Consider the following 23,145-nt stretch of genomic DNA (forward strand, 5'->3'; position numbering starts at 1 on the left):
GAGTTATTTTGTGCCTTGTAAATAGTGGCCTTTTGCCCTGATTCTATAGTTCTGTGCAACAAGGATCTTTCTCCTGTTCCTAAATGTCGCCTGTTACAGCACTCTCTTCTCACTACCCCAAAATATAATGTCAGTTCATTAACTGTTCCCTGTCTCACTAACACAGGTATCAGTGTGCGCAAAGGAAAAGGACGCTATAGAGACACACACATCGTAACCTTTGCCCCACGCTACCTGCTGGACAACCGATCTACACACAAACTGGCCTTTGCTCAGAGAGAATTTGCAAGAGGAAAGGTGAAAGAAACTCTGGATAATACTTATTTTATTTTTTATTTATTTTGCACAGGTGTTTTAGAGTAGTGGCAGCTTAGAGTGATCTTTGTTTCATACTCCTCTCTATCATTCCCTGTCTACTTCTTTACTCTGACCTGCAAAGATACGATACGCAAACAGGAAAAAAAAACTGTCCATATCCTGTCCCTACATAAACAAACCAAACAAACAAACCAACCAGGTTCAGCCTTGACATCCCTGTCACTCTGGACTTTTACTTTTCAGGCCCAAAGACTAAAACAGTGCTTCTTTTTGCTTTGCTGGTTGGTAACTAAGTAAATAATTAAAGATAAATAAAGTAATAAAGTGATTCCAGGGAACCAGTATTCCCATAACAACAAATATTCATGTGTGTCCTAGGGTACGGCCAACCCGGATGGTTACATCTCCACCCTGCCAGGCTCCAGCGTTGTCTTTCACTGGCCACGAAATGATTATGACCAACTGCTATGTGTGCGCTTCATGGACATCCCCAATTGCACATGGTCAGGAGGTTTTGAGGTTAACAAACCCAAGTCTTTTCATGTAAATATGAGGTGAGCTACCTACTGTATGAAGACACATTAATCTTTTAGCAAATGTCCATGTTGTCTTTCCGTGATGCCAAAGTCCCTCTAGGAGCACGTTTCCCCACTCAGCAGCCAGCTTGATGAAATTCACATGCAGTTATTTAAAGAATGTGCCATTTCTATTTATGTGTAGCGTGGCCTCTAAACAAAAAATTCAAAAGCTGGAATGATATACTACTGTGGAATTGCTATGCATATGTGTAGTCTGGATTATTTGATTTCCATGTCCCTCTCTCATCTGTGTCTGCTATGACTTGATTAGGTCAGGTCATGGCAGACAAATTCATGATAAACAGCTCCATCTGTCACTTGATGAGGGGTATCGAATGTTGCATTGAAAGCAATCTTGTTACTGGCTGTAAAAAAAAATTCTCATGAATTTTGTTTCTCTAATAATCTGAGAGAATATTTTATGGATAAAATCTCTTAAATCTTGAGATCTGATTTTCACCCAGGTGTCATCCACATACCTGAGACAATGACAATGACCAGGGTAGGATAACAAAGCCCTGTTTTTCCATTCTTCCATGTACAAGTTGCCACATTGGCTGAAACTGAGGAACCCATGGTTAATTAATGGCAGGACATCTTTTAGCAGTTTTGTAGGAAGTAGTAGTTTTGTGGGGTCTAAAAGACACATTGATGGTTTGGAGGAAGTAATTACTGATGCTAACTCAGAAAGATCAATTGGAGAAAAGAGTCTAAATTAATATCAATGGTACTAAAAGTAGCTGTAGATAATATTACATCTGTGAGATGATTATGAGTAATTTTTTCTCTAATGGTTAACATTTTATTTGTGAAGAAGTTCATGAAGTCATTACTAGTTAACGTTAAAGGGATGGTTGGCTCAACAGAGCTCTGACTTTTTGTCAGCCTGGCTACAGTGCTGAAGAGAAACCTGGGGTTGTTCTTATTTTCTTCAATCAGTGAAGAATAGAAAGATGTTGTAGCTTAACGGGGGGACGCTTTTTAAAATTTAATTTTGTTTATTTATTTATTTTTATAAAGCAACACACTATTTCTCCAGGCTAAATGATGATTTTCTAAATTTGTGACACGCCATTTCCTCTCAAGCTTATGAGTCATCTGCTTTAGGCTATGTGTTTGAGAATTATACCACGGAGTCAGGTACTTCTGATTTGAGGCTCCATATTCCAGAGGAGTTACAGTATCCAGAGTCATACGTAGTGAGGATGCAAAATTACTATCCACCTCTGTTGGAGTAGTGTTCAGGTAGCTGCTCTGCTCTGTGTTGGTACAGGGCATTGAAGATGATAACAGTGGGTGGATTATATTCTTAAACTTAGTTACAGCACTTTCAGAAAGACATCTACGGGAGGAGGGATGGGGAATAGTTAGTGAATAATGAAGAGGATTTTTAATGAAAAAGTGAGTTTGGCTATGAAGAGTAGAAAAGTGGTTCGTGTAAATACCTGCACAGGTAGGAAGATGTCTCGGAAAAAAGGACAGTGGATGTTTTACTCAGATTGTTTAACACAATCTTGGAAATTGAAAGAAATGCGCTGGTATCAATTTTCAAGAACAAGGGTGGTGTGTAGAGCTGAGTGCAAGTTAGAGAGATGGTTTGCACATGGGCAACTGAGAGATGGTGGATACATAAGACAAAGAGTTTGAAGATGGAGCTGCCAGGCAGGAGGAAACCTCAGAGATGATTCACAAATGTAGTGAAGGAGGACATGAGAGGGTGATTGAGACAGAGAAGGATACTGGGGAGCAGGTGTTACAGACAGACAAACAGAAACACATTTCACAATATTTTATGTATTTATTTGATTTTATTTGTATCTTATTTTAAAAAGGGACACACTGGGGAATTGTTTCTTCCTACGGACAGAGATCACCCTCAAGGGAGCCACCTACCAGATCTCCTTTACTGACACTGACCAGCTGCCTCCTCCTTTCCGCATTGACAACACCTCTGAGGTTGGTCCTAACTGTCAGGTGCTACTGTGTTAGTCAGATAAACAACGCCTGTACTCAAAACACTGGACAACAAGTGCTTTTGTCTAACGTTCATGCACACTCTCACACATTAGGTAAACCAAGGGTTCAGTAACTTGCCCAAGGATACTTTGATGTGCTTTGTGTTAAACGACCTGCTCTACCTCCTGTAATGGATAGTATACCAGAGACAAAGGGTCTTATTATTAATTTGCAACTTGGGGGGTGTTGTTCTGAGAGGAATTCAGAATCTTTTTTTGAGATCCATAGCAGTTATGGTCTGGTTATTTGTTATTTCTTATCTTTTTGTGTCCTTCACATGCAAAAGTGTCTGGGTTGGCTTTATTATCTGTTACACGTCTTCAGTAAAAATGAAAGACAAATGGAGCATGAGGTAAATTGTTAGAATAAACTCCTTTGTTTTAATTGTTGCAGGTGCCTATTCGATTCTGGCAGCATGGTGTAGTTGACATGCAGCTGCACACTGAGGTGAAGCCAGGCGCAGTGCTAGACTACGCATGTGATGAGCCTACATTGCCCCCATGCCTCATACTCACTGTGAAGGGAGCTGGATCTTCTGAGGTCACAGCTGACATGAACTTCTTCCGAGAATACAACAAACTCTACTATGAGAACTTCATCTACATCGCAGCCACGCACACTTTCTCACAGTATGGCTGAAGGAATTAAAAAGGACATCATTTTCTTTGTTTTCCTTTTTTTTAAAGTTCAAAGGTTAATTTTGTATCTGCAGGATTGTCGAGAGACGACTTGTTGGGAAGAAGTGTTTGGTGAGCTGTGCTGAACTGGTTCTAGATGTGGACACTAAGACTCAGAGGGTCATCCTGAGGAAGAAGGTAGTATATTTGTTAGGTTATACATTGTAAAATGTAAAACAGAATGCACTGATTTACAAGTCATTTAAGATAGTAATTGATTTATTTATTAGTTATTACCTTTATTTAACCTTAAAGTCTCACTGAGATAAAATCTCTTTTTCAAGGGAGACCTGGCCAGGTTAGCAGCCATATAAACTCAAAATGTCTCAAAATGAATGCAATAGAAAAAGACAAGAGCTACAATATGACGTAGATCCACATTCCCACAACATAAGACTAATGGCCTCTCAAGAAAAACGTACAAGTCTCCTCCATCACATTGCTTGTGATAAATTTAAATCTATCAATAGATGTAGCAGCTCTACTTGGAACCCCTCCCGAATTGCTAAGCTTCTCCCCCTGGCTTTAACGAGGGCCAGCCACCCTTTGGAGAAAGCTCATCTAACATCCAAGATCTAATTCTTTCAGTCACTAGCACTTGTCTATTGGTGAGTGTAGCGACTTAGATTGACCGGTCCTTATACAACCGTGCAATGGCTTGAATCTCCAGTCATAGGTGCCCTCTTTTAAAAATGGTCACATTGCTAATATCACACTTTAAATACTACCTGGAATTGTGTTAACGCATTCATCTGTGTGCAGGCTAGCTCTCCACTACTGTGAATAAGCAGCAACCCAGCAGCAAAACTTGCCATCAACTCAAGTTTTATGCACGTGTCAGGCTGATCAGAAAACCTGTTGCCATTATCTTTTCCTGTGTGTGTGTGTGTGTGTGTGTGTGTGTGTGTGTGTGTGTGTGTGTGTGTGTGTGTGTGTGTGTGTGTGTGTGTGTGTGTGTGTGTGTGTGTGTGAGAGAGAGAGGAGAGAGGAAAATTATAGAAAATTCTAATCATTCTGTTTACATGGAATATTGTGCAGGAACCAGGAAAGCGTTCCCAGCTGTGGAGGATGACTGGGACTGGCATGCTTTGTCATGAAGGTTCATCTCCACCACAGAGCAAACCAGCTCAGCCACGCCCACTGGACTCCTCTCTTGTACTGGACATCGCTGGACTTGCAGCTGTTAGTGACAACAGGTTTGTTCTCTGCAGTTTAAGAATTCTCTCTCAGGAGTAATTTTCAGTAATTTAATGACCCCAGACCGTAAGCTGAGATGAACTCTGGGTGTAAGAGGTATTTCTTTACCTCTCCCAGTTTTGAGCCACTAATGCTGAGGAGGCCAGACTCACGACGCAGCACCACCCAGACATGGTACTTCAGCTCAGGCATGCTGACCTGTGGCCTGCCTCGACTGGTAGTACAGGTAGGTGCACCACCAGCTTAGCTTATTATTGTGCTTGTGTTTTTCCTTTCATGACTTTCTTCAGTTTTACACTATTCGGTGACTGGTACTCTCCAGGTGAAAGGTGGGGTTGCGGGTCTGTATGATGGAGCAGAGGTGGTTCTGGGACCAGATTCTGGACTTCTGGAGCCTAGTCTTGAGCAGCAGTTCATCAACCAGAAGATGAGGCCGGGTTCTGGGGTTCTGTCGGTCCAGGTGCTGCCAGATGGACCCACACGTGTCTTACAGGTGAAAAACCCAAAACAGGAAAGTCTAAAGAAATGACAAAAAGCTGCTCGTAAAGAATTGTTTAGACCAGGGGTCGGCAACCTGCGGCTCTTTAGTCTTTATACTGTGTATAGAGTTTGCAGTTCGTCTTGTAATCGGAAGGTTGCCAGTTCGAGCCCCGACCTGGACAGTCTCGGTTGTTGTGTTCTTGGGCAAGACACTTCACCCGTTGCCTACTGGTAGTGGTCAGAGGGCCTGGTGGCGCCAGTGTCCGGCAGTGTCTCGCCTCTGTCAGTGCGCCCCAGGGCAGCTGCGGCTACAATGTAGCTTGCCATCACCAATGTGTGGGTGGATGACTGAATGTAGTGTAAAGCGCTTTGGGGTCCTTAGGGACTAAGTAAAGCGCTATACAAATACAGGCCATTTACCATGGTGATCTTGAAAAAATATAAAATGATATTTTATTATTTTTCGTTGCTCAAAATAAGAGTCACACTCCCGGCTTCCGCGAGTGTGACTCGGGACTTTCAACCCCAGGTAGGCCAAGTATGGAGAAATGTAAGAAAAGAAAAATATCTGAAGAAAATAGAACATTTAATGATGCCTGGGCAGATTTATTTGCATTTACTTCTGACGAGGCCTGCCAGTATGCCTAAATTCGGACTTCGGATCCACATACGTATTTGAGCAGCTATTCCCCACTACGTTAAAAACAAAAACCGCTCGCGCCTCACAGATGACAGCTTACAGTCTTGCGTAAAGATGAAAGTGACTTCATACAGCCCCGATTTGCAGACGCTGTGCGCAGAGGTTCAGGAGCAAAAGCCCCATTGTAAACATACCACGGCAGACCCAACAATGTTTGCATGAACATGCTTTTTAGCATCTCTTTATTGACCACTTTTCACACACGGTTGCTGTACACATGCAGCTGGCTTTAGCTTTCCAGCACAGAGCCCGACACATAACACAACAGCAGAGAGAGCACAGACTTTAAGGTGGCAAGGCGTCATTGCGGATGATACTCAGGTGCGTCCACCTCTTCTGCAGAGGCATTGCAGGCCACGCCCCGCCATACACATTAACCATTTTTTAGCAGCATAGTGCTTTTTTCCATCCATCTATCCATCCATTCGCTTCCGCTTATCCTTTTCAGGGTCGCGGGGGGCGCTGGAGCCTATCCCAGCGAGAGGCGGGGTACACCCTGCAGGGTTCTCAAAATTTCAAAATTCCTGGTAGCCCTTCGGGCAGGGACTCTTCAGTTTTTGGTAGCCCAAAATAAATGTAAGTAGCCCGAATAAAAAAGAGAGCAATTTTTTGATTGATGTTTTGTTTCCTTTACAATATTATACATTAAAGTATAATATTGTAAAGGAAACAAAACATTAATCAAAAAATTGTTGAAAAACAAATTACAACATTGTATAAAAATTACAATCATCAACTCAAATACTTGGTTCTAATTGAACAGAAATTTCTATGAACTTGTAAGAACTGTGTAGGACATGAATCAGTCTGTGTCAGATCCTGAATTTGAAATTTCCACTGAAGTCACGGGTAAGAGACAAGTGGAACCAAGATCTAGGCCATTTGCTTTTTGAAGTTTGCAAAGACTGCTAAATTTTGCCAGTGGTAGTTCACTCTTTGCAACATAGTACGCTGTTCTAAACAGATTTTTCAGGTTTATTTTTAGTATGTTATTTGCAATTGGTGTTTGTTCTGGGAAAGATATTGCAGACTGAGCAATAATGCATTTCTTGCATTTCTCATGGGTTCTAATGGGGGCCTTTCTTAAAATGACTGGTCCCAGTAACAAAGGCGCTTGTCGGTAGAGGAACACCAAAGTAATTGCTTAAAGGAGCTTCTTCGACATCTTTAAGAGTTTTAAACAAATGTCTGTCCTCCTCCAGAAAATCTTATGTATGCAAACACGCGTTGCAAGTTCATATCTTGTGCGCGTTTTTTTTTTTTTTTTTTGACAGCGAATGCGCACCTGCGGACCACTTATGTGCACCCCTGGTTATATAGCTCGTCATATTGCAGCCACAGAAATTCTTTTGTCCATGAAACCATAAAGCTGCTTGTGGTAAGCTTTTCTTTGGCTGTCACTTCTTCACCCTGACCTGTCTTATTTGGCTCAGCAGAACTAAAATATATATCCTGCTGCTTTTACACACGCACTCACATAACGCTCAGCGATTCTCTGCGCGATCAACCTCTCACATGTTTAAGCTGCGGGAGATTTCACTTGTCATGTTTGCATAGTAAGCTAACGATTGATAAGACGATGTCAGAGGAATTGGTGCACAAATTATCATCACTCACAGATCAGTGCTGTCGCTCTCTATACACAGTTCGCACGATTGCAAAGTGAAAGCAAAAAAACAAGCGCATATTGAAACGCGATTTCAATATGTCACATATTGACAGTGGCTCACCGATGCCAATGACATAATTACCCAGCTACATTTCTGAAAGAATGCAAAAGCATTGACATATATTTTTCCTTCCTACAATAGCCCGACGGGCAGGGCAGAGATAGATTTTGGTAGCCCGACTGGAAAAATCGCTAGCTCCGGGACGTCGGGCTAGCGATATTGCGAGCCCTGCCCTGGACAGGTCACCAGTCTGTCACAGGGCCAACACACAGGGACAGACAACCATTCGCACTCACATTCATTCACACATTCACACCTAGTGACAATTTGGATTATCCAATCAACCTATCCCCACAAGCTTGTGGGGATAGGTTGCTTTTTTCCAATTATTTTTAAAATTCAGAGCAAGCCCAAAGGTGATATAAGAATGACAGCTCAGTTTTTGTTTGCTACATGGATAATTTAAGTTCAGCCTTTTAATTCATTTAAAAGAGACCTTCAGCTGGATGTCATTCTTTTTTGTAATTTTTTTAAGAGTTCAAAATGTGTTCATTACATGAATTAAATTTTATTTTCTTTGTAGCACTTCGTGAATTTCATAAGCAACACTTTATAGCTGTTCATACAAAGCATAAAGGTAAAAAAAACAATGTATGCAGTGTTATCTTCATTTTAGATGTGAAAAAGTATTTGCGGCTCCCAGTGTTTTCTTTTCCGTGGAAACTGGGGCCAAATGGCTCTTTGGGTCTTAAAGGTTGCTGACCCCTGGTTTAGACAAATAAAAAAACACAGCAATTACAAACAGTTTCACCTAACAGGCTCTTCAAAATAATAACTAAGAAAATGCGTTCTGACAGCTTTTGTTCATCTTAAAAGGTCATACCAATAGTTTAACCTGCTTGTTTGTTGTAGTTTATTGTTGTTTTACCTGGTTTACTAGAAACCACAACGTACCAGGGAGTTATCAATCTTTTCCTCCCTACATGGCAAACTCGCCTACCCTGTAGATTAGGTGCAGTACTCTCTTCTCAAGCAACTTGGTATGTATGCTTTTTTTTTGAGTCTTTAACATACTGTTATAACATCATGATATTGACTTAATGAATGCTCAGTCATCCAGGCAAGAAAATTCCAAAAAGTTGATGCTGTTCATCCGGAGGTTTCGTCAATCATCCAAGTGTCTTCTTCTGTCTCAGCTGACTGCAGGTTTCCACAGCCTTATAAACAGTAAATTTGCACAATGAGTAAAACTAGCACCACTTGCGAAAGAGGAGCGGATCTAACAGAGACTTACAATGCGGCCAGAAGAGAGAAGGATGCCACACCGAAGGGGACAAGTGGGTGAAAAATATGTCTAACAGACAACTCATCCAAGCAGAGAAAAACAAAAGGGTTGAACTTTGCTGTGACACAGAAACAAATCCCTCTAGTGGAACTGATCACAGCCACAGAAACGGCAACATTGCAGACGTGGAGGACGTGTCCCCCGACACAAACAGAGTAGTATACTGTACACTGTTAAGTGCCGGGAGAATTGCCAGAATTTATACATCGGGGAAACCAAACAACCTCTGGCGAAGCAGATGGCACAACACTCAAAAGAGTTAAGTTGTCAGGCCAGGACTCTGCAGTCTATCTTCACCACAGTGGACACTCTTTCAGTGATAAGGGTGTACACATCCTGGACAGGGAGGAACGCTGGTTTGAGTGGGGAGTCAAAGAGGCCATTTACATGAAAAGGGAAAGACCATCTCTGAATCGAGGAGGGGTCCTAAGGGTACATCTGTCACCATCTTGCAGTGCTGTGATTGCAGCCATTCCCCAACTCTCTGTGAACTCTCTGTGGTACTCATGGACACTGATCATTAGTCATTGGCCAATGATCAGTGGTCAGTGACCAGTGGTTGTTCATGCGCAATAATGATCAAGAAACTGACCTCACAGCCCATTTTTCACAAGTGGTGCTTGTTTCAGTCATTATGCAAATGTACTGTTTATAAGGTTGGGGAAATCTGCAGTCAGCTGAGACTGAAGAAGTCACTTGAATGAGTGACGAAAGGTTTCTCCCACTGAAAACGAGATGTCTGGATGAACAGAATCAACTTTTTGGGATCATGTTATTGGGAGCAGGTCTTGACTCATTATCCTGCTCCTGAATATGCTATGGTCAATAGGACACCCCCCAGTAATTGTGTGAATCAGAAGCCTTGGGTACACTACCAACTCACTCATGTTTCCACCCTAGAGACTTGTCAATGTATTCCAGGGGCCAGAGCATGCAACACAAAACAAGTTAGAAACCTCTGACTAACATTCCTAAAAACACTGGTAGCGAACAACTGTGAGCAACAAAATGATGCACGACAGGCAAATCACTTCCTGTGTGAGCGTGCCTTAGGACAAAGAATTGAATGTTCTTGAATGATTTTAACCCATCTGAGCATGTGTTTTTTGTTTTTTTTTACTGAAGGTGGGATGGTAGAGTAACACATTTGATGTTGAAAAAAAATTGCAATTCCATAATACAGTTGTTTTTGCTTTCCAGTCTTTACTTCAGTCATTTATATTTGACCTGACTCCAGATGTTCCAAATCTGATATACAGTCTCTTTGGTTTTTCTTTTTTGTTCACACACTATAAATCTGGTAACTGCTTCTTTTATGATGTACCAGATATTTATCACTCTAATGATCCAAAAATACTTGTGAAAATATCTGAATTTCATATCTGTGAACCTCCTCAGTATTGATTTTGGTTTAAACTGCATTTTTTGCAGATCAGTGACTTCAATCAGAGGAGAATGATGAGGAGCTCACCTAGTACAGAACAGGATCGGGGCAAAGATGACGTGAAGAAGAGAGAGGCTGAGCAGGAGCTGGAGGTAAAATCATTTGAAATGCATCTATTATGCTGTAACAAAAATCTTTCACTTCAAGTGTTTATTTGTAGTGTATATATACTTCTCAATTTGGGGATTCAGATATTCTCACAGTTTAAAAAAGTGAATATGTTCTCCCAGCTCTTCATCTTTAAGAACGAAGACTGGAGGCTGTGCTTAAACTACTGGGGGATCACTCTCCACAGCCTCCCTTGAAAAATCTGTTCCATGGTACTGGATAGGAGCACAGCAGAGTGTGACGTACCAACAATGAGTCCCCCTTCCCTCTTCTGAGCTGTTTCTCTTTCCCTCTTTCTTTCTCCCCTTCTTTCCCCCAGTCAAGTCTGTCCCGTATTCAGCAAGTGAAAATAAAATAAACAATAAAAGGTGAATCAAATGGACCATTACGGCAAGGCTGGGATGGTCAATTTGGTAAAGTAAATCTGTTGGGCATCGTTCTTTGCCTTTAGACAATAATTCTGATGGCAAAAGAGCCAAACGGGACAGGCAAAAGAAAACAAAAAACAAAAAAAACCTGAGTATTAGCACCTCCAAATTTGAGGCCATGGCCCTTAGCTGGAATAGGGTGGAGTCCTCCACGTGAGCTGCTGCGTCATGTGAAGGAGCTTAAGTATCTCAGGGTCTTGTTCATGATTGATGGGAGAAGGGAGCAAGAGACCATGGCTACAGTGATGCTCTCTGGTCTCTCTTCCTTAGAGATAGGATGAGGAGATAGTCATTTGAGAGAGTCTTAGAGAAGAGCCCCCGTTCCTCGACATCGAAAGGAGCCAGTTGAGGTGGCTCAGTAATCTGGCAAAGATGAAATGGGTGAAATGTTCCAAGCATGTCACACCAGGAGAAAGCCCCTGGATCTGCTGGAGAAATTACATCTCTTGGCGTGTCTGGGAATCTCTCAATGTTCTCCTGGTTATGCTGGATGGGGTGGGGAGAGGGTTGTCTTGCCTTCTCTCTTCCTAGCCCTACAACTCTGCCCTGAATAAGAGAAAGATGGTGAATGTGTGGATGAATATTATCTTATTATTTTCTAGAATTTTTTACATTGTTGCACTGGTCTTGGTTAGAATAGGCTTTCTAGAAAACCTTAAAATGGTTCATCTAGGAATCATACACTTCTTCTCTGTAATTATACCCAGGTGTTGGTGAACTTGGAGGAGGGGCTAGGGCTGTCTCTGGTCAACAAGGTTCCTGAGGAGCTTGTTTTTACTACGCTGTCTGGTATAGATGTCCACTTTACTCGCACTGCTGCCAATGAAGTGTTGGAGCTGAGCATCCACAATATACAGGTGAGCTTACTGCACATTTGAAAATATTTACAGTACTTAATAAACGCATTGGAGGACCACGCAGTGTGAGGTTTATTCCAGAGCTACTTTAAACGAACTGTTTCACATGCTCAGGGTAGCTTTCCATTATCTGGACTCACTTACCCAACACTGACAGTCAGGATAAGTTTCACACAAAGCTGGCTATCAACGTTAACACAAGGTTTCACTAATCTGTTTTTTTTTTCTCTTAGTTGTAGCCTCTGTGGTGTATGATAGTCTGGGAGGAAGCAAAAATTACCATGGCAACATACTGGTTTACAGTAGGAATTAAACCACCTTCGTAATACATAAAACCCAGCTTACATAAAACCCTAGAGTAAAACAGTTTTCCAGCTTCCTCTCTCTAGTACAGGACACCGCTCTGCAGTCAGGTCTCATGCCTCCCCTGACACCACACCCTGAACCCACTGCTCCACTTCTGCCCTGCAGCTGAGCCATAAATCACTTAAATTTGAATTCATGTTATTAAAAGATGCATAAATGACTTCAATTAAGCAACCAAGATTTTATTGAAATGTGTACTTTCAGCTTAAATGGGTGGCAGAATGATACAGTGGTTAGCATCATTGCCTCACAGTAAGAAAGTCCTGGGTTAGAGTCCAGACTAGGGCCTTTCCATGTGGAGTAAATGGGAAATGGACTGATTCTTATATACTGCTTTTCTACTCTACCTGAGCACTCAGAGGATTTTATACAACTTGCCTCATTCAGCCATTCATACAGGCACTTTTTTCTATGCTTCCGTGCTTTCTATCTAACACATACATTCATAGGCACAAGCCCCACATGACCTTGAATTCGAATAGAGCGGTTGATAATATAGATAAATGAATGCAAAAGATGCTTCATTTTACATTCATGTGGTATACATGCTGAAAGTTAAGAAGGAAAATTGTTTGATCCCCCTCTGAATTTGTAAGTTCACTTACAAACAAAAGAAAAGTCTCTAAATTTTGTGGTAGTTTCATTTTATTGGAGAGAGACAGAATATAAACCAAAAATCCAGAAAAACACTTCATATAAATAACAGTCAAGCACAGACGTGGATGCTTTGGAGTTGTTTCTCTGCTAAGGGTACAGGGTGACTTTGTTGTATTGAGCGGCCAATGTATGGGATCGTGTACGGTAAAATCTTGGATGAGAACCTCTTTCCCTCGGCCAGAGGGCTGACGATGGGTCATGATGGGTCTTCCAGCATGACGGTTATCCAAAACATACCAACAACATAACCTAACAAAGGAACAGCCAGATAACAAGCACATTAACATCATGGAGCCAGTCTCCAGACCTCAGTACTAGAGAAAATGTATGGAGGGAGCTAAAGCTTCAAGTTGCCAAACGGCACCAAGAAACCTAAAGGAATTAGTGTTTCTGTGGAGATCCCCCATCTCCACAGAAACACTAATTCCTTTAGGTTTCTTGGTGCCGTTAGATGTTTAATAAGATGTTTCTTGTAGGATTTTGACCCCCCCAGCCAAAATCCTACAAGAAACATCTTATTGCTGTGTTTGTGGTTTCTAAGTCATTTTAGCTTAGGCATCAAATACTTAATTCACTCAATGACATACAAATCAATTCGTAACTTTTTATGAAATATGTTTTTAAATCAAAATTAAGCTGCCATAAAAATGAGAGATTTCACATCTTTGTATTGTAAGTGAGCAAATTTACAAATAATTATTTAACTTGCTGTACTTGTGAGTCTGATAAGTGCATCTGGAAAGTATTCACAACATTTAACCTTTTCCAGATGTTGTCATATTATTCCAAAATGGATTTATTTATTTTTTTAATTTCACATTTTTACACACATACCTTATAATGACAAAGGGAAAAAGTTTTCTTGAAATTCTTGTAAATTAAAATCTGAAAATAAAAATATAATATGTACATAAGTATTCAGTCTGACACTGTGCTGTGAATGCTTTCCTCATGAACTTGTTTATGTAGTAAATGTTTCGCTAACTCTATAAATACTCTTTCTGTCACATTGTGGTTATCAGGTGGATAATCAGCTCTTGGGTACCACTCATCCTGTCATGCTGTGTGTGACTCCCAGTTCCAGTGAGAGCAGTGTAAGTGACAGTGGCCCAGCGATGCAAGTCAATTCAGTCAAGGTTCCTAGCAGCCTCATGCTTACTGACCTCTACAAGGTGAGTACCACACAGTGCTCCATCACAGGTGATCACTGGGGACTGTAGAAAAGTAAACTGATGAAACTGTCATAAAGTATATTTTTTAACTTAATCTTGATATTTTTTTTTAGAAAACATATAGCTTTGTTGTACCAGAATCTTGTGACTAAAGATGTAACCATGATATATACGCAGCACCTGATGGTGACAGCTCGTCGCTTCACTGTCATAATTGAGGAGAAGTTGCTGCTCAAGCTGCTCAGTTTCGTTGGATATGGACAGACAGATGCTGGTGGGTCTTTGTTTCAGCATCATTGTTAATAGTGGTAAGAGGCTCACCGCAAAACTGATCATTTTTATCCTTATCCAGAGCTGGAGAAGTTGGATGAAAACCTCCGTGACAAGCCCAACGAGGACACTGGACCTCACAAACGGTACTACTTTGAGAATTTGAAGATCAGCCTTCCTCAGGTCAAACTGAGTGTCTTCACCTCTCACAAGCTGCCTGCTGAACTCAAGGTAACCAGACACTGATCTTTTTTTATAACCAAGCTTGAAATCATTCTGATAATGCAAAGTGGCGGTGCCTTTGATAGAGAGCAACATGTCCAAAAACCAAAGCTTAATGGTAGACACTCAAAGACCACTCAAAAGTTTTATTTTCTTAAAGCAGTTGCTCAGCATTTTGAGAATATTTTCTTCTTTTCCTTAATATGCTGTTTACATGTAAATACAATTTAATTAACCTAACCAAGTATAAAAATTGGAGTAGCTTGGATCTTTATAAATAATAAAGCTAAATTAATTGTTTAAAGTTGAAAACGTCTTTGTAGGGCAGATGAAATCTTAAAGGATTGATATAACAGTAGACAGGCACCAGTTCTGTGTAGCTCTCACTCGTGCTGCCAACAGCAGCAATATTTAGGTGGGAGATATCCACATGAATACTAGGACACAAGGTTTCCAACCAGAACATCGTATTCTGTCACAGGAGATCAGTGCTTTTCATTTCTTACATTAAATACTTAAATACTTATAATGTTATGTGTGATCAGCTGGTTTTCACACCATAAAATTGTGACTTTGCCGATTATTAATTAATTTATTTTAAAGCTGTCACCATATTGGGTTTTGGAGCCTGGAGAGTACATCTGGAGCTCGATATGGAGTGCTACGTTATCAGCTAACAGTTGGTAGCTCATTTACCAAGGGGCATCTATAAACTGCTTGATGCAACACATGCACACACACACACACACACACACACACACACACACACCTGTGCATATCTGCTGATTAGATAAATCTGTTAAAATAGTACCAAATGGCGCCAAAAACCCAAACGTTGTTAAAAGGTCCAGATCATTGACAGTTAGCCGAGGTGAAGTCAGACAGCTGCTAGCTAAAGCACTACACAGGTACACCTGGCAATCCAAGCAGCCAAGCCACTGACTAACCAACGTCCAAATGGGAGATTTATCGTAAAAAACACATTACTTCCCATATAGTTGTTACTAGGGAGAGATGGACGGCAACATATTTTTTTACCAAGCTGTTTTGTATCAGGCTGTCCGTGGGCCCCTGAGGCTGCCTTTTGTTTCAGACCACCACTCCCAACAAACATAGATGTTTACATCAGCGCTGTAACTTGCACTATTTTATCAACCGATTCACACTATAAACAGTGTTTGCCTCTTATCTGTATTTAATTATTTAATTTAATAACGGTACAGTACTCTTGGTAACCATTGTCCTTCATGTAAATATGTAAAAATTGTGCATGTTTCTGTTCTTTGTCATGTGTACTGTTTGTTTGTATATGTGTCTTTCTTGCTGCTGTTACACCCAAATTTCCCCATGTGGGACAATTAAAGGATTATTCTATTCTATTCTAATGTGGTTAAAGCCTGACTTTGCAGGCACTCTGCATTTGTGGCATAAAACAATTCAAGTATCTGAGAGCTGCCATGCTACTGCCTCATATTATTACATGATTTGTTTTTCTTTTCCTTTTTTTTGGTCATTTTAGGCCCTGAAAGGTACCCTGGGCTTTCCTCTAGTTCGCTTTGAAGATGCAGTCATCAACATGTACCCATTCACAAGAGTGCATCCCTATGAAACACAGGAGATCATCATCAATGACATCCTTAAGCACTTTAGAGAGGTAACAGGCTTTATATACGTGTGTGTGTGTGTGTGTGTGTGTGTGTGTGTGTGTGTGTGTGTGTGTGTGTGTGCGCGTGCTTAGCATAGTGGTAAGAATGTCTGTATCAAGTAAGGGTCCCTAGGCTAGAACTCCCATGCTAACCAATCCTACCTCTGATATGAGCGAGAGACTGAAGCCATACCGGCTCAGACGTCGCCCAGATTAATAATGTCCCGCGTCAGGTGTTGAGGAACCAGGACACACTGATGAGAAGTGAGCTTCTGGAGCAAGAAGGTGCAAGTAGACAAGAGATGAGAATAGGACACTGTTGGAACACTACTATACAAGTAACTCCAGTGGAAGTGGTCACATGAACATGATGAGGGACCTATGGAATCTTCGATATCCAGCATCCAGTTTGATGGCAAAACAACTAGTAGCTCAGTGTTCCAACATTCAGAAGAAGGTAACTGCTCTCACTGTAAGAGACTGACGAGGTACAACAAAAATGCTACACCAAGGACGACAGGTCAGAGGGGAGATATCATAACCCCCATCTGACATTTGGTACCAAACCCCAAGTATGAAGGAAGAAGGAGTGTTGAGTGTGAGAGGTGCTGACCTGAAAGATAGGATTATGGCAAAGCTGGAAACTTGGACCCTCCATAGCCGGTTACCAAGACCACGTGAAGTACCCTCTGAAGATCTACTAGATGATGGACAATTCCTACTGCAACCATCACCACAGCCTATCAGCTGATCTACACCACCATAAATAGAACAGTTGAACAATGGTAAACAGGGATTTGTGTTGTTGTGTGGAACTGTAACTTCAGGTTTATATGAAATGGTAATTATGAGGCAATATGTTTTAGGTCATTTTACAGATAAATGCAGTAGTATTGTAATGAATAGTGTAGCAAAGTATTATCCTGCATTACTTTTAAGAAAAGTGTTCTGTGTAATACTTTTTTGAGTAATGATCCCAACGCTGATAGCAACAAAGAAGGTAAATCCCTCCAACATGGACAAACATTTGACCCACAGCATGTAATTAATTTGCATTAATGTAATGTCTCAGTGGTGACTCTCAAAATGTAGCAAATGAGAATCGATAAGTAATAATGATAATGGAATAACTACATTCTTATCAATTCTTATTCCCATCCCAAGCTGCCTAAGACAGTTCAGGCTGTGTTGAAAAATACCAAATATAGACTTTCAAGCTTTGTGAAATTGTACAACTTCTGTTCTTGCCTTATATACTGCATTTTTATTCATATATATATATATATATATATATATATATATATATATATATATATATATATATATATATATATATATATATTTTTTTTTTTTTTTTTTTTTTTTTTTTTTTTTCTTCTTCAATGAAAGGCTGCAGCTATTATATCCCATTTTCATAGCAAACTATAAAGAAATGTGGTGGGCTCAGGAATTTTGCACAGTACTACATGTCAACAGAGATTTCATTTAGAAGAATTTAGTAGAACAACAAAAAATATATAAAAAAATTAAAACTGCAACAATTCTAAGCTGTTAAAGTGTTTATAAAAAAATGTTTTTAAATCCACTATAAGTTATCACATAGACAACTATGTCATGTGCTGTGGTAGACAGTGTAGCTTGTGTCAGAGCCTTACAGTGCAGTGTTGTCTTTATGTAGGAGCTCATCAGTCAAGCGGCTCAGATACTTGGGTCTGTGGACTTCCTGGGGAACCCCATGGGCCTCCTAAATGACGTCTCTGAGGGCATGACTGAACTCTTCAAACATGGCAATGTGGGTGGTCTCATACGCAGTGTAACCCACGGTGTGTCCAACTCTGCAGCCAAGGTATGTATATCTTAGGTTTGTTTCACGGTGCCTCTCACTTTTTAGGTTTGGTTAAAATCAGATAAACTTTATTCACCCCCAAAATTCAGGGAATTCTGTATTTCTGTGATATTTTTATATAGTTTATATACCCTGGTCATTAGGTATGAATGTCATCTTTTAATCATTTCTTTTAACTTTCTTTTTCCAGGTTAGAATGATTGTGCAGCATCTCTAATGAGATTAAAAAAAACAAGATTCGGATACACAACTTCAAATTTATTTAGGATTTTCTGCAAATCCACACATGATCAAAAATATACATAAAGCCTCAAATATATACATAGACATTAGAAGAGTTAAGTAAGTTTTGTTGTTTAGGTGTATAATGTCCAGCCAATGACAGCAAATCGTCATTTAGTTTTAGTCATAATTTAGGCATCTAAATTCTTTTAATTCGTTTTTGTTGATTAAATATTCTAAGATTATAGTAGATTAAATCTGAAATGATTTAATCATTTAATCAAGCTCCGCCCAGGTGTCACTGTGGATGATTCAAATTCGGTGGCAGCATATTCACCTTGTGGACGTAGCACCTGGTTCATGAGCTGTTGGAAAGTGGCTGGGGCTCCGAACAAGCCAAAAGGAGGTGTGAAAAATTTGTACAAACCATATGGAGTAGAGAAGGCCATTTTTTTCCTTAGACTGCAGAGACAAGGGAATGTGCCAGTATTCCTTGGTTAAATCCAGTGTTGTAAAAAAAAGTGAGCAGTGCCTAACCGGTCCGTGAGCTCGTCAACCCAGGGCATGGGCTACGCATCAAGCTGTGACATTTCACTTGTGCGAGACATGAACGATGTGCCCTGGTCGATCAGTATGTCTTTCTGGAGATGACCTGAAACGGCACCTGCGCCACACTCTTTGCAGAAATGGTGCATAGAACCAGTCCATTTATAGTGTGGTGGGACTCTACTTTGTTTGTCAGTTTGCAGGGACTTTATCAGATGGGCTGGGAAAGACTATGGACAATCGGCACCAGAATGAACGAGAGTACATCAGATACCACGGAGCCACCAGTGGAGAGCACCTGGTAGCAGGGATTCATGGATTGGCTCACGGTACAACTTCAAAACTCTTCTTTGTCTGGTTAATGCTACCACTAGTTGATAAAAGATTCATTTAATTAGTGTCTGAATGAAGAGCCTCCCAAACCCTTAAAAATGTAATTTATGTAAATTCTGTTGTCCGTATGCTAAAATGCTAAAAAAAAAAAAAAAAAAGTGGTGGGGAGAACAAATTATTGTTGAAACAAAAGATTTAAGATCAAACAATACAGATTACTGAATGAAAGATGACACTAAAATGATAATTGTTAATAGAAAATATTTGAGCCCTTTGGAATAAGTGATGTTTCAGAATTGATTTTTACATAATTTGAGCTGATCTTCAGATGACAGAATTATTAGCCCCCTATGGAAATTGTGAAAAGTTGAAAAGTGCTGTTTAATGGAGCAAGGAATTTTTTAACTATTATCCACTGTCAGGGTTCCTGGGTCGTTGACCCAGTGATTTCAGTTTGCTCATGTTCAGTTTAGTTCGCCACATTAATGTTCTCACTTCCTGTTTTTTCCCCGTGTCAGCTTGTCTCCCGGGTCATTAGTCAGATTATGTTCAGCCCTGTACTCACCTGTTTCCAATCATTGTCATCATTCAACCTGTGTATTTAAGTTCCTCGGTTTCACCAGTTTTTTGTCATGTCATTGATGTTATGTCGTCGTTCCCGTTAGTGCTCAGTTATTTAGCCAGCCACTCAGTCTTTCAGTCAGCTAGTCAGTTCTGCCGTTCCTGCGTTGTTCATTCACCCACTCCAATAAATCCTCATCATTTCTGCACCGTGAGTCCTGCGTTTGGGTCATCTCTTCCACGCCTCCACACACAACCTCTGACATCCACAAAGGGCGAAAATATGGAACAGTAGTGAACCTTCCCAAGAGTAGCTGGGCAACCAAACTTACACAGCGCAGCAACGACTCATCCAAGAGCCTCAGAACAACATACCAGAAACATTACTCACATGAAATATCAAAGTTACGGATTGCCTACATTAAACTAAAGACCCACTGCCTGCTCCCCTTGAAGCTAGCATTTTTGCAAGTTTGTACATCCTTTTAAATACACGTTCTGTCCTCTCTCAGGTATCATTGGAGGCATGACGAGCATCATCACTTCCACAGTGGAGGGTGTGAAGACGGAGGGTGGGGTCGGTGGCTTCTTCTCTGGCCTGGGTAAAGGCCTTGTTGGTACTGTGACCAAACCGGTGGCTGGAGCTCTGGACTTTGCATCAGAGACAGCCCAGACAGTCCGTGATATGGCTAGTCTAAGTAATCATAGGTGGGTTAAGTCTGTTCTCTGTAGTATTCGAATCCAAAACATTCTTTTATTTTGTTAAAGTCAGTTTTATTATATAACCTCAACCTGAACATGCACCAGCTTATATTTTGACCATGTGCACACGGATTCTCTCCAAGCAGATTAGGCCACTCTGCGGTGGGGAATACTCTTCATTTCAGTAGATGTTTTTCTGATAGTGGTGAAAGTAAGTTTAAGGATATTATTCCTCCACTATCCACTATCTCCTTCAATGCCTTGTGCCCACACAGTGCAGAGCAACTACTTAAACTCTATGCCCCCAGACATCAATTATCTTATTAAATGTATTACATGTTTGGTGCATACAAGTCTGGATACTGTGGCTCCTCTGAAAAGGAAAGATGTAACTGAAATGTGCAATCTACATTTAGCCTGAAGATACTTTGAAATACTTTGTTACTCTATAAAAAAGCTCCCTGTGAAGCTAGAACATCTTACTGTTCATCACTGATTGAAAAAAAAATAATAGCAACCTTAGATTTCTCTTCAGCGCAGTACAGCTTTCAGTATCACTGAAGTTTATTTAGACTCTTTTTCTCCAACCTCAGTAATTATTACTTCAGTAATTCCAAAACATCAACATGTGTTTTAGACCATATTCCTACAAGACTGCTCAATGAAGTCCTGCCATCCTACAATCTTTCACTCTTAAACATGCCTATCTCTATTAATGACCTCGGTACCACAGACTTTCAAGCTAGCAGTGATTAAACCACTACTCAAAAGCCATCGCTTTACACATCTGTCTTAGCTAATTATAGACTCTCTAATTAAAGACAATCTCCAACTTTCCTGTTATCTTAAAAATGGTTGAAATAGTAGCTGTAAAACAGCTAACAGATCATCTGCAGGGGAATGGTTTATTCAAACAGTTTCAGTCAGGTTTCAAAACTCATCACAGCACAGAAACAGCTTTAGTGGAGGTTACAAATGATCTTCTTATGGCCTCTTACAGTGTGCTTCTTCTTTAGCTACTCCTTTGTTGCCTTGGTGGTATGTTTTGAGTCATTGCCATGGTGGAAGACTCATCCACGATCGGTCTTCACTGTTCTAGTTGAGGGAGGGAGGTTCTTGTTCAGGTTTAAATGGGTTAGTTGATGTCAGAAAGTTGTTTTTTGGTTTCATCTGACCACAGCACTTTCTCCCAAGCCTTCTCTGAACCATTTAGACCAGGGGGGCCAAACCTACGGTCAGCGATACAATTATATCTGGCACGCAAGATCATTTCATATGTCAGTTGTTAATGGTCCATCGGTATGTGGGAGCCAATCTTCAGCCCTGCTGAGAATCAAGAAGAAATTCCTGCTAAGTATTACCAGCATGTAGACTTTCCAATGTGCGGCCATAACTTCCTGGATCAAATTTACACCTCAACGTCTCCAGTCTCCCTCAGAATGCTGTTGAAGTTCTGCCATAGACCTGGCAGCAGGCGTACGTTTTATGTGTGCCAGGTCTGTCCAGCATCCTCCCCCGCCACCTGATCCAACTCACCACCAGGTGTTGATCAGTTGACAGCTCAGCCCTTCTCCTTACCTGAGTGTCCAGAACATATGGCTGCAGGTCTGGTGATATGATTACAAAATCAATCATCAACCTGCGACCTAGGGCAGCTGCGTGCACTTATGGACACCCTTATGTTCAAACATGGTGTTTGTTATGGACAAACTGTGATTTGCACAGAAGTCCAACAACAAAACACCACTCTGGTTTAGATCCAGGAGGCCGTTCTGCCCAATCACGATGCTCCAGGTCACTGTCGTTGCCTACATGAGCGTTGAAGTCTCCCAGTAGGACAAAAGAGTCCTCAGGTGGAGCACCCTCAAGCACCCTGCCCGTTCGGCGCATAAGCACAATTGACAGTCAGGACCCGTTCCCCGACCCTAAGGCACAGCTTCATTTTTGTCTAATGTTCTTAGAACTGAAATATCCTGAATCGTTCTTGTTCTTGGAAGTGTTTACATTCTGCTGCTATGTCGTTCAGGCTCACTGTGCAGCGTGTGAGGAAGCCCCGCTGCTGTAAGGGACCCCAGGGTCTGCTGCCTCGATACTCAGCCACACAGGCGGACGGTCAGGAGCAACTGTTCCACCTCACAGACAACATTCACTCTGAGTTGTGAGTGTAACTCAGTTCATTGTGTGTTCTTACAGTTGATTGCCTGCAGATTCAGCAAAGCTTAATGTTTTATTTCCTACAGCTTCATTGCTGTTGAGCCCATCGACACATACTGCGTACTCATCTCCTCGAAAGTTGTCTACTTCCTGAAGCCAGGTGACTTCGTGGATCGTGAGGCCATCATTCTGGAGGTCAAATACGATGACCTCTACCACTGTCTGGTATCTAAGGATCATGGGAAGGTATATGTGCAACTCACCAAGAAGGCTGAGAATACTAGCAGTGGTGTGGCAATTCCCGGTCCTTCCCACCAGAAGCCCATGGTGAGTTTTCGGTGACATTTTTGGATTGTTCCAGTGGTTTTGATTGATTCAAATTAGACAAAAATACTGTCTCATTTCTCTTTAAGCAGATAGTTTGCATTAGACCAAGCAGGACAAATAAAAGCCAGACACAGATTCATTCACAGAAGAAGAAACCAATCCACTATGTTTTTTATTTTGTGTCCTGTGTGATACTCAAACAACTACACCCATCAATATGGTTTACTGCAGAAAAAGAGACTCCTAATTTCCCTTTGAACATCTTCTGCAGTATGTTTGGTAACTAAGAATATAACTTCATCTT

At 40.9% G+C, this 23,145-nt stretch overlaps 1 protein-coding gene across 4 annotated transcripts in view; it reads left to right on the top strand.

Annotated features, from left to right (window-relative positions):
• vps13d (vacuolar protein sorting 13 homolog D) overlaps positions 1–23,145 on the top strand; it is a 72,562-nt gene that overhangs the window by 46,795 nt on the left and 2,622 nt on the right. For all 4 annotated transcript variants that reach the window (XM_086278725.1, XM_086278728.1, XM_086278726.1 and 1 more), the window contains 19 exons: positions 167–297; positions 697–872; positions 2,729–2,852; positions 3,306–3,541; positions 3,625–3,727; positions 4,628–4,785; positions 4,904–5,012; positions 5,109–5,279; positions 10,413–10,517; positions 11,669–11,818; positions 13,864–14,013; positions 14,191–14,287; positions 14,366–14,514; positions 16,025–16,159; positions 17,829–17,996; positions 18,961–19,093; positions 20,171–20,366; positions 22,387–22,518; positions 22,601–22,841. In XM_086278725.1, the coding sequence (XP_086134851.1) occupies positions 167–297; positions 697–872; positions 2,729–2,852; positions 3,306–3,541; positions 3,625–3,727; positions 4,628–4,785; positions 4,904–5,012; positions 5,109–5,279; positions 10,413–10,517; positions 11,669–11,818; positions 13,864–14,013; positions 14,191–14,287; positions 14,366–14,514; positions 16,025–16,159; positions 17,829–17,996; positions 18,961–19,093; positions 20,171–20,366; positions 22,387–22,518; positions 22,601–22,841 (2,864 nt within the window). The remainder of the gene's footprint in view (positions 1–166; positions 298–696; positions 873–2,728; positions 2,853–3,305; positions 3,542–3,624; positions 3,728–4,627; positions 4,786–4,903; positions 5,013–5,108; positions 5,280–10,412; positions 10,518–11,668; positions 11,819–13,863; positions 14,014–14,190; positions 14,288–14,365; positions 14,515–16,024; positions 16,160–17,828; positions 17,997–18,960; positions 19,094–20,170; positions 20,367–22,386; positions 22,519–22,600; positions 22,842–23,145) is intronic.

This window comes from Aulonocara sp. 'chitande type north' Nkhata Bay, linkage group LG20, assembly GCF_057382095.1.
Source record: "Aulonocara sp. 'chitande type north' Nkhata Bay isolate Kocher_YH1m ecotype deep benthic linkage group LG20, A_spYH_male_GT1.1, whole genome shotgun sequence".
Lineage (NCBI taxonomy): Eukaryota > Metazoa > Chordata > Actinopteri > Cichliformes > Cichlidae > Aulonocara > Aulonocara sp. 'chitande type north' Nkhata Bay.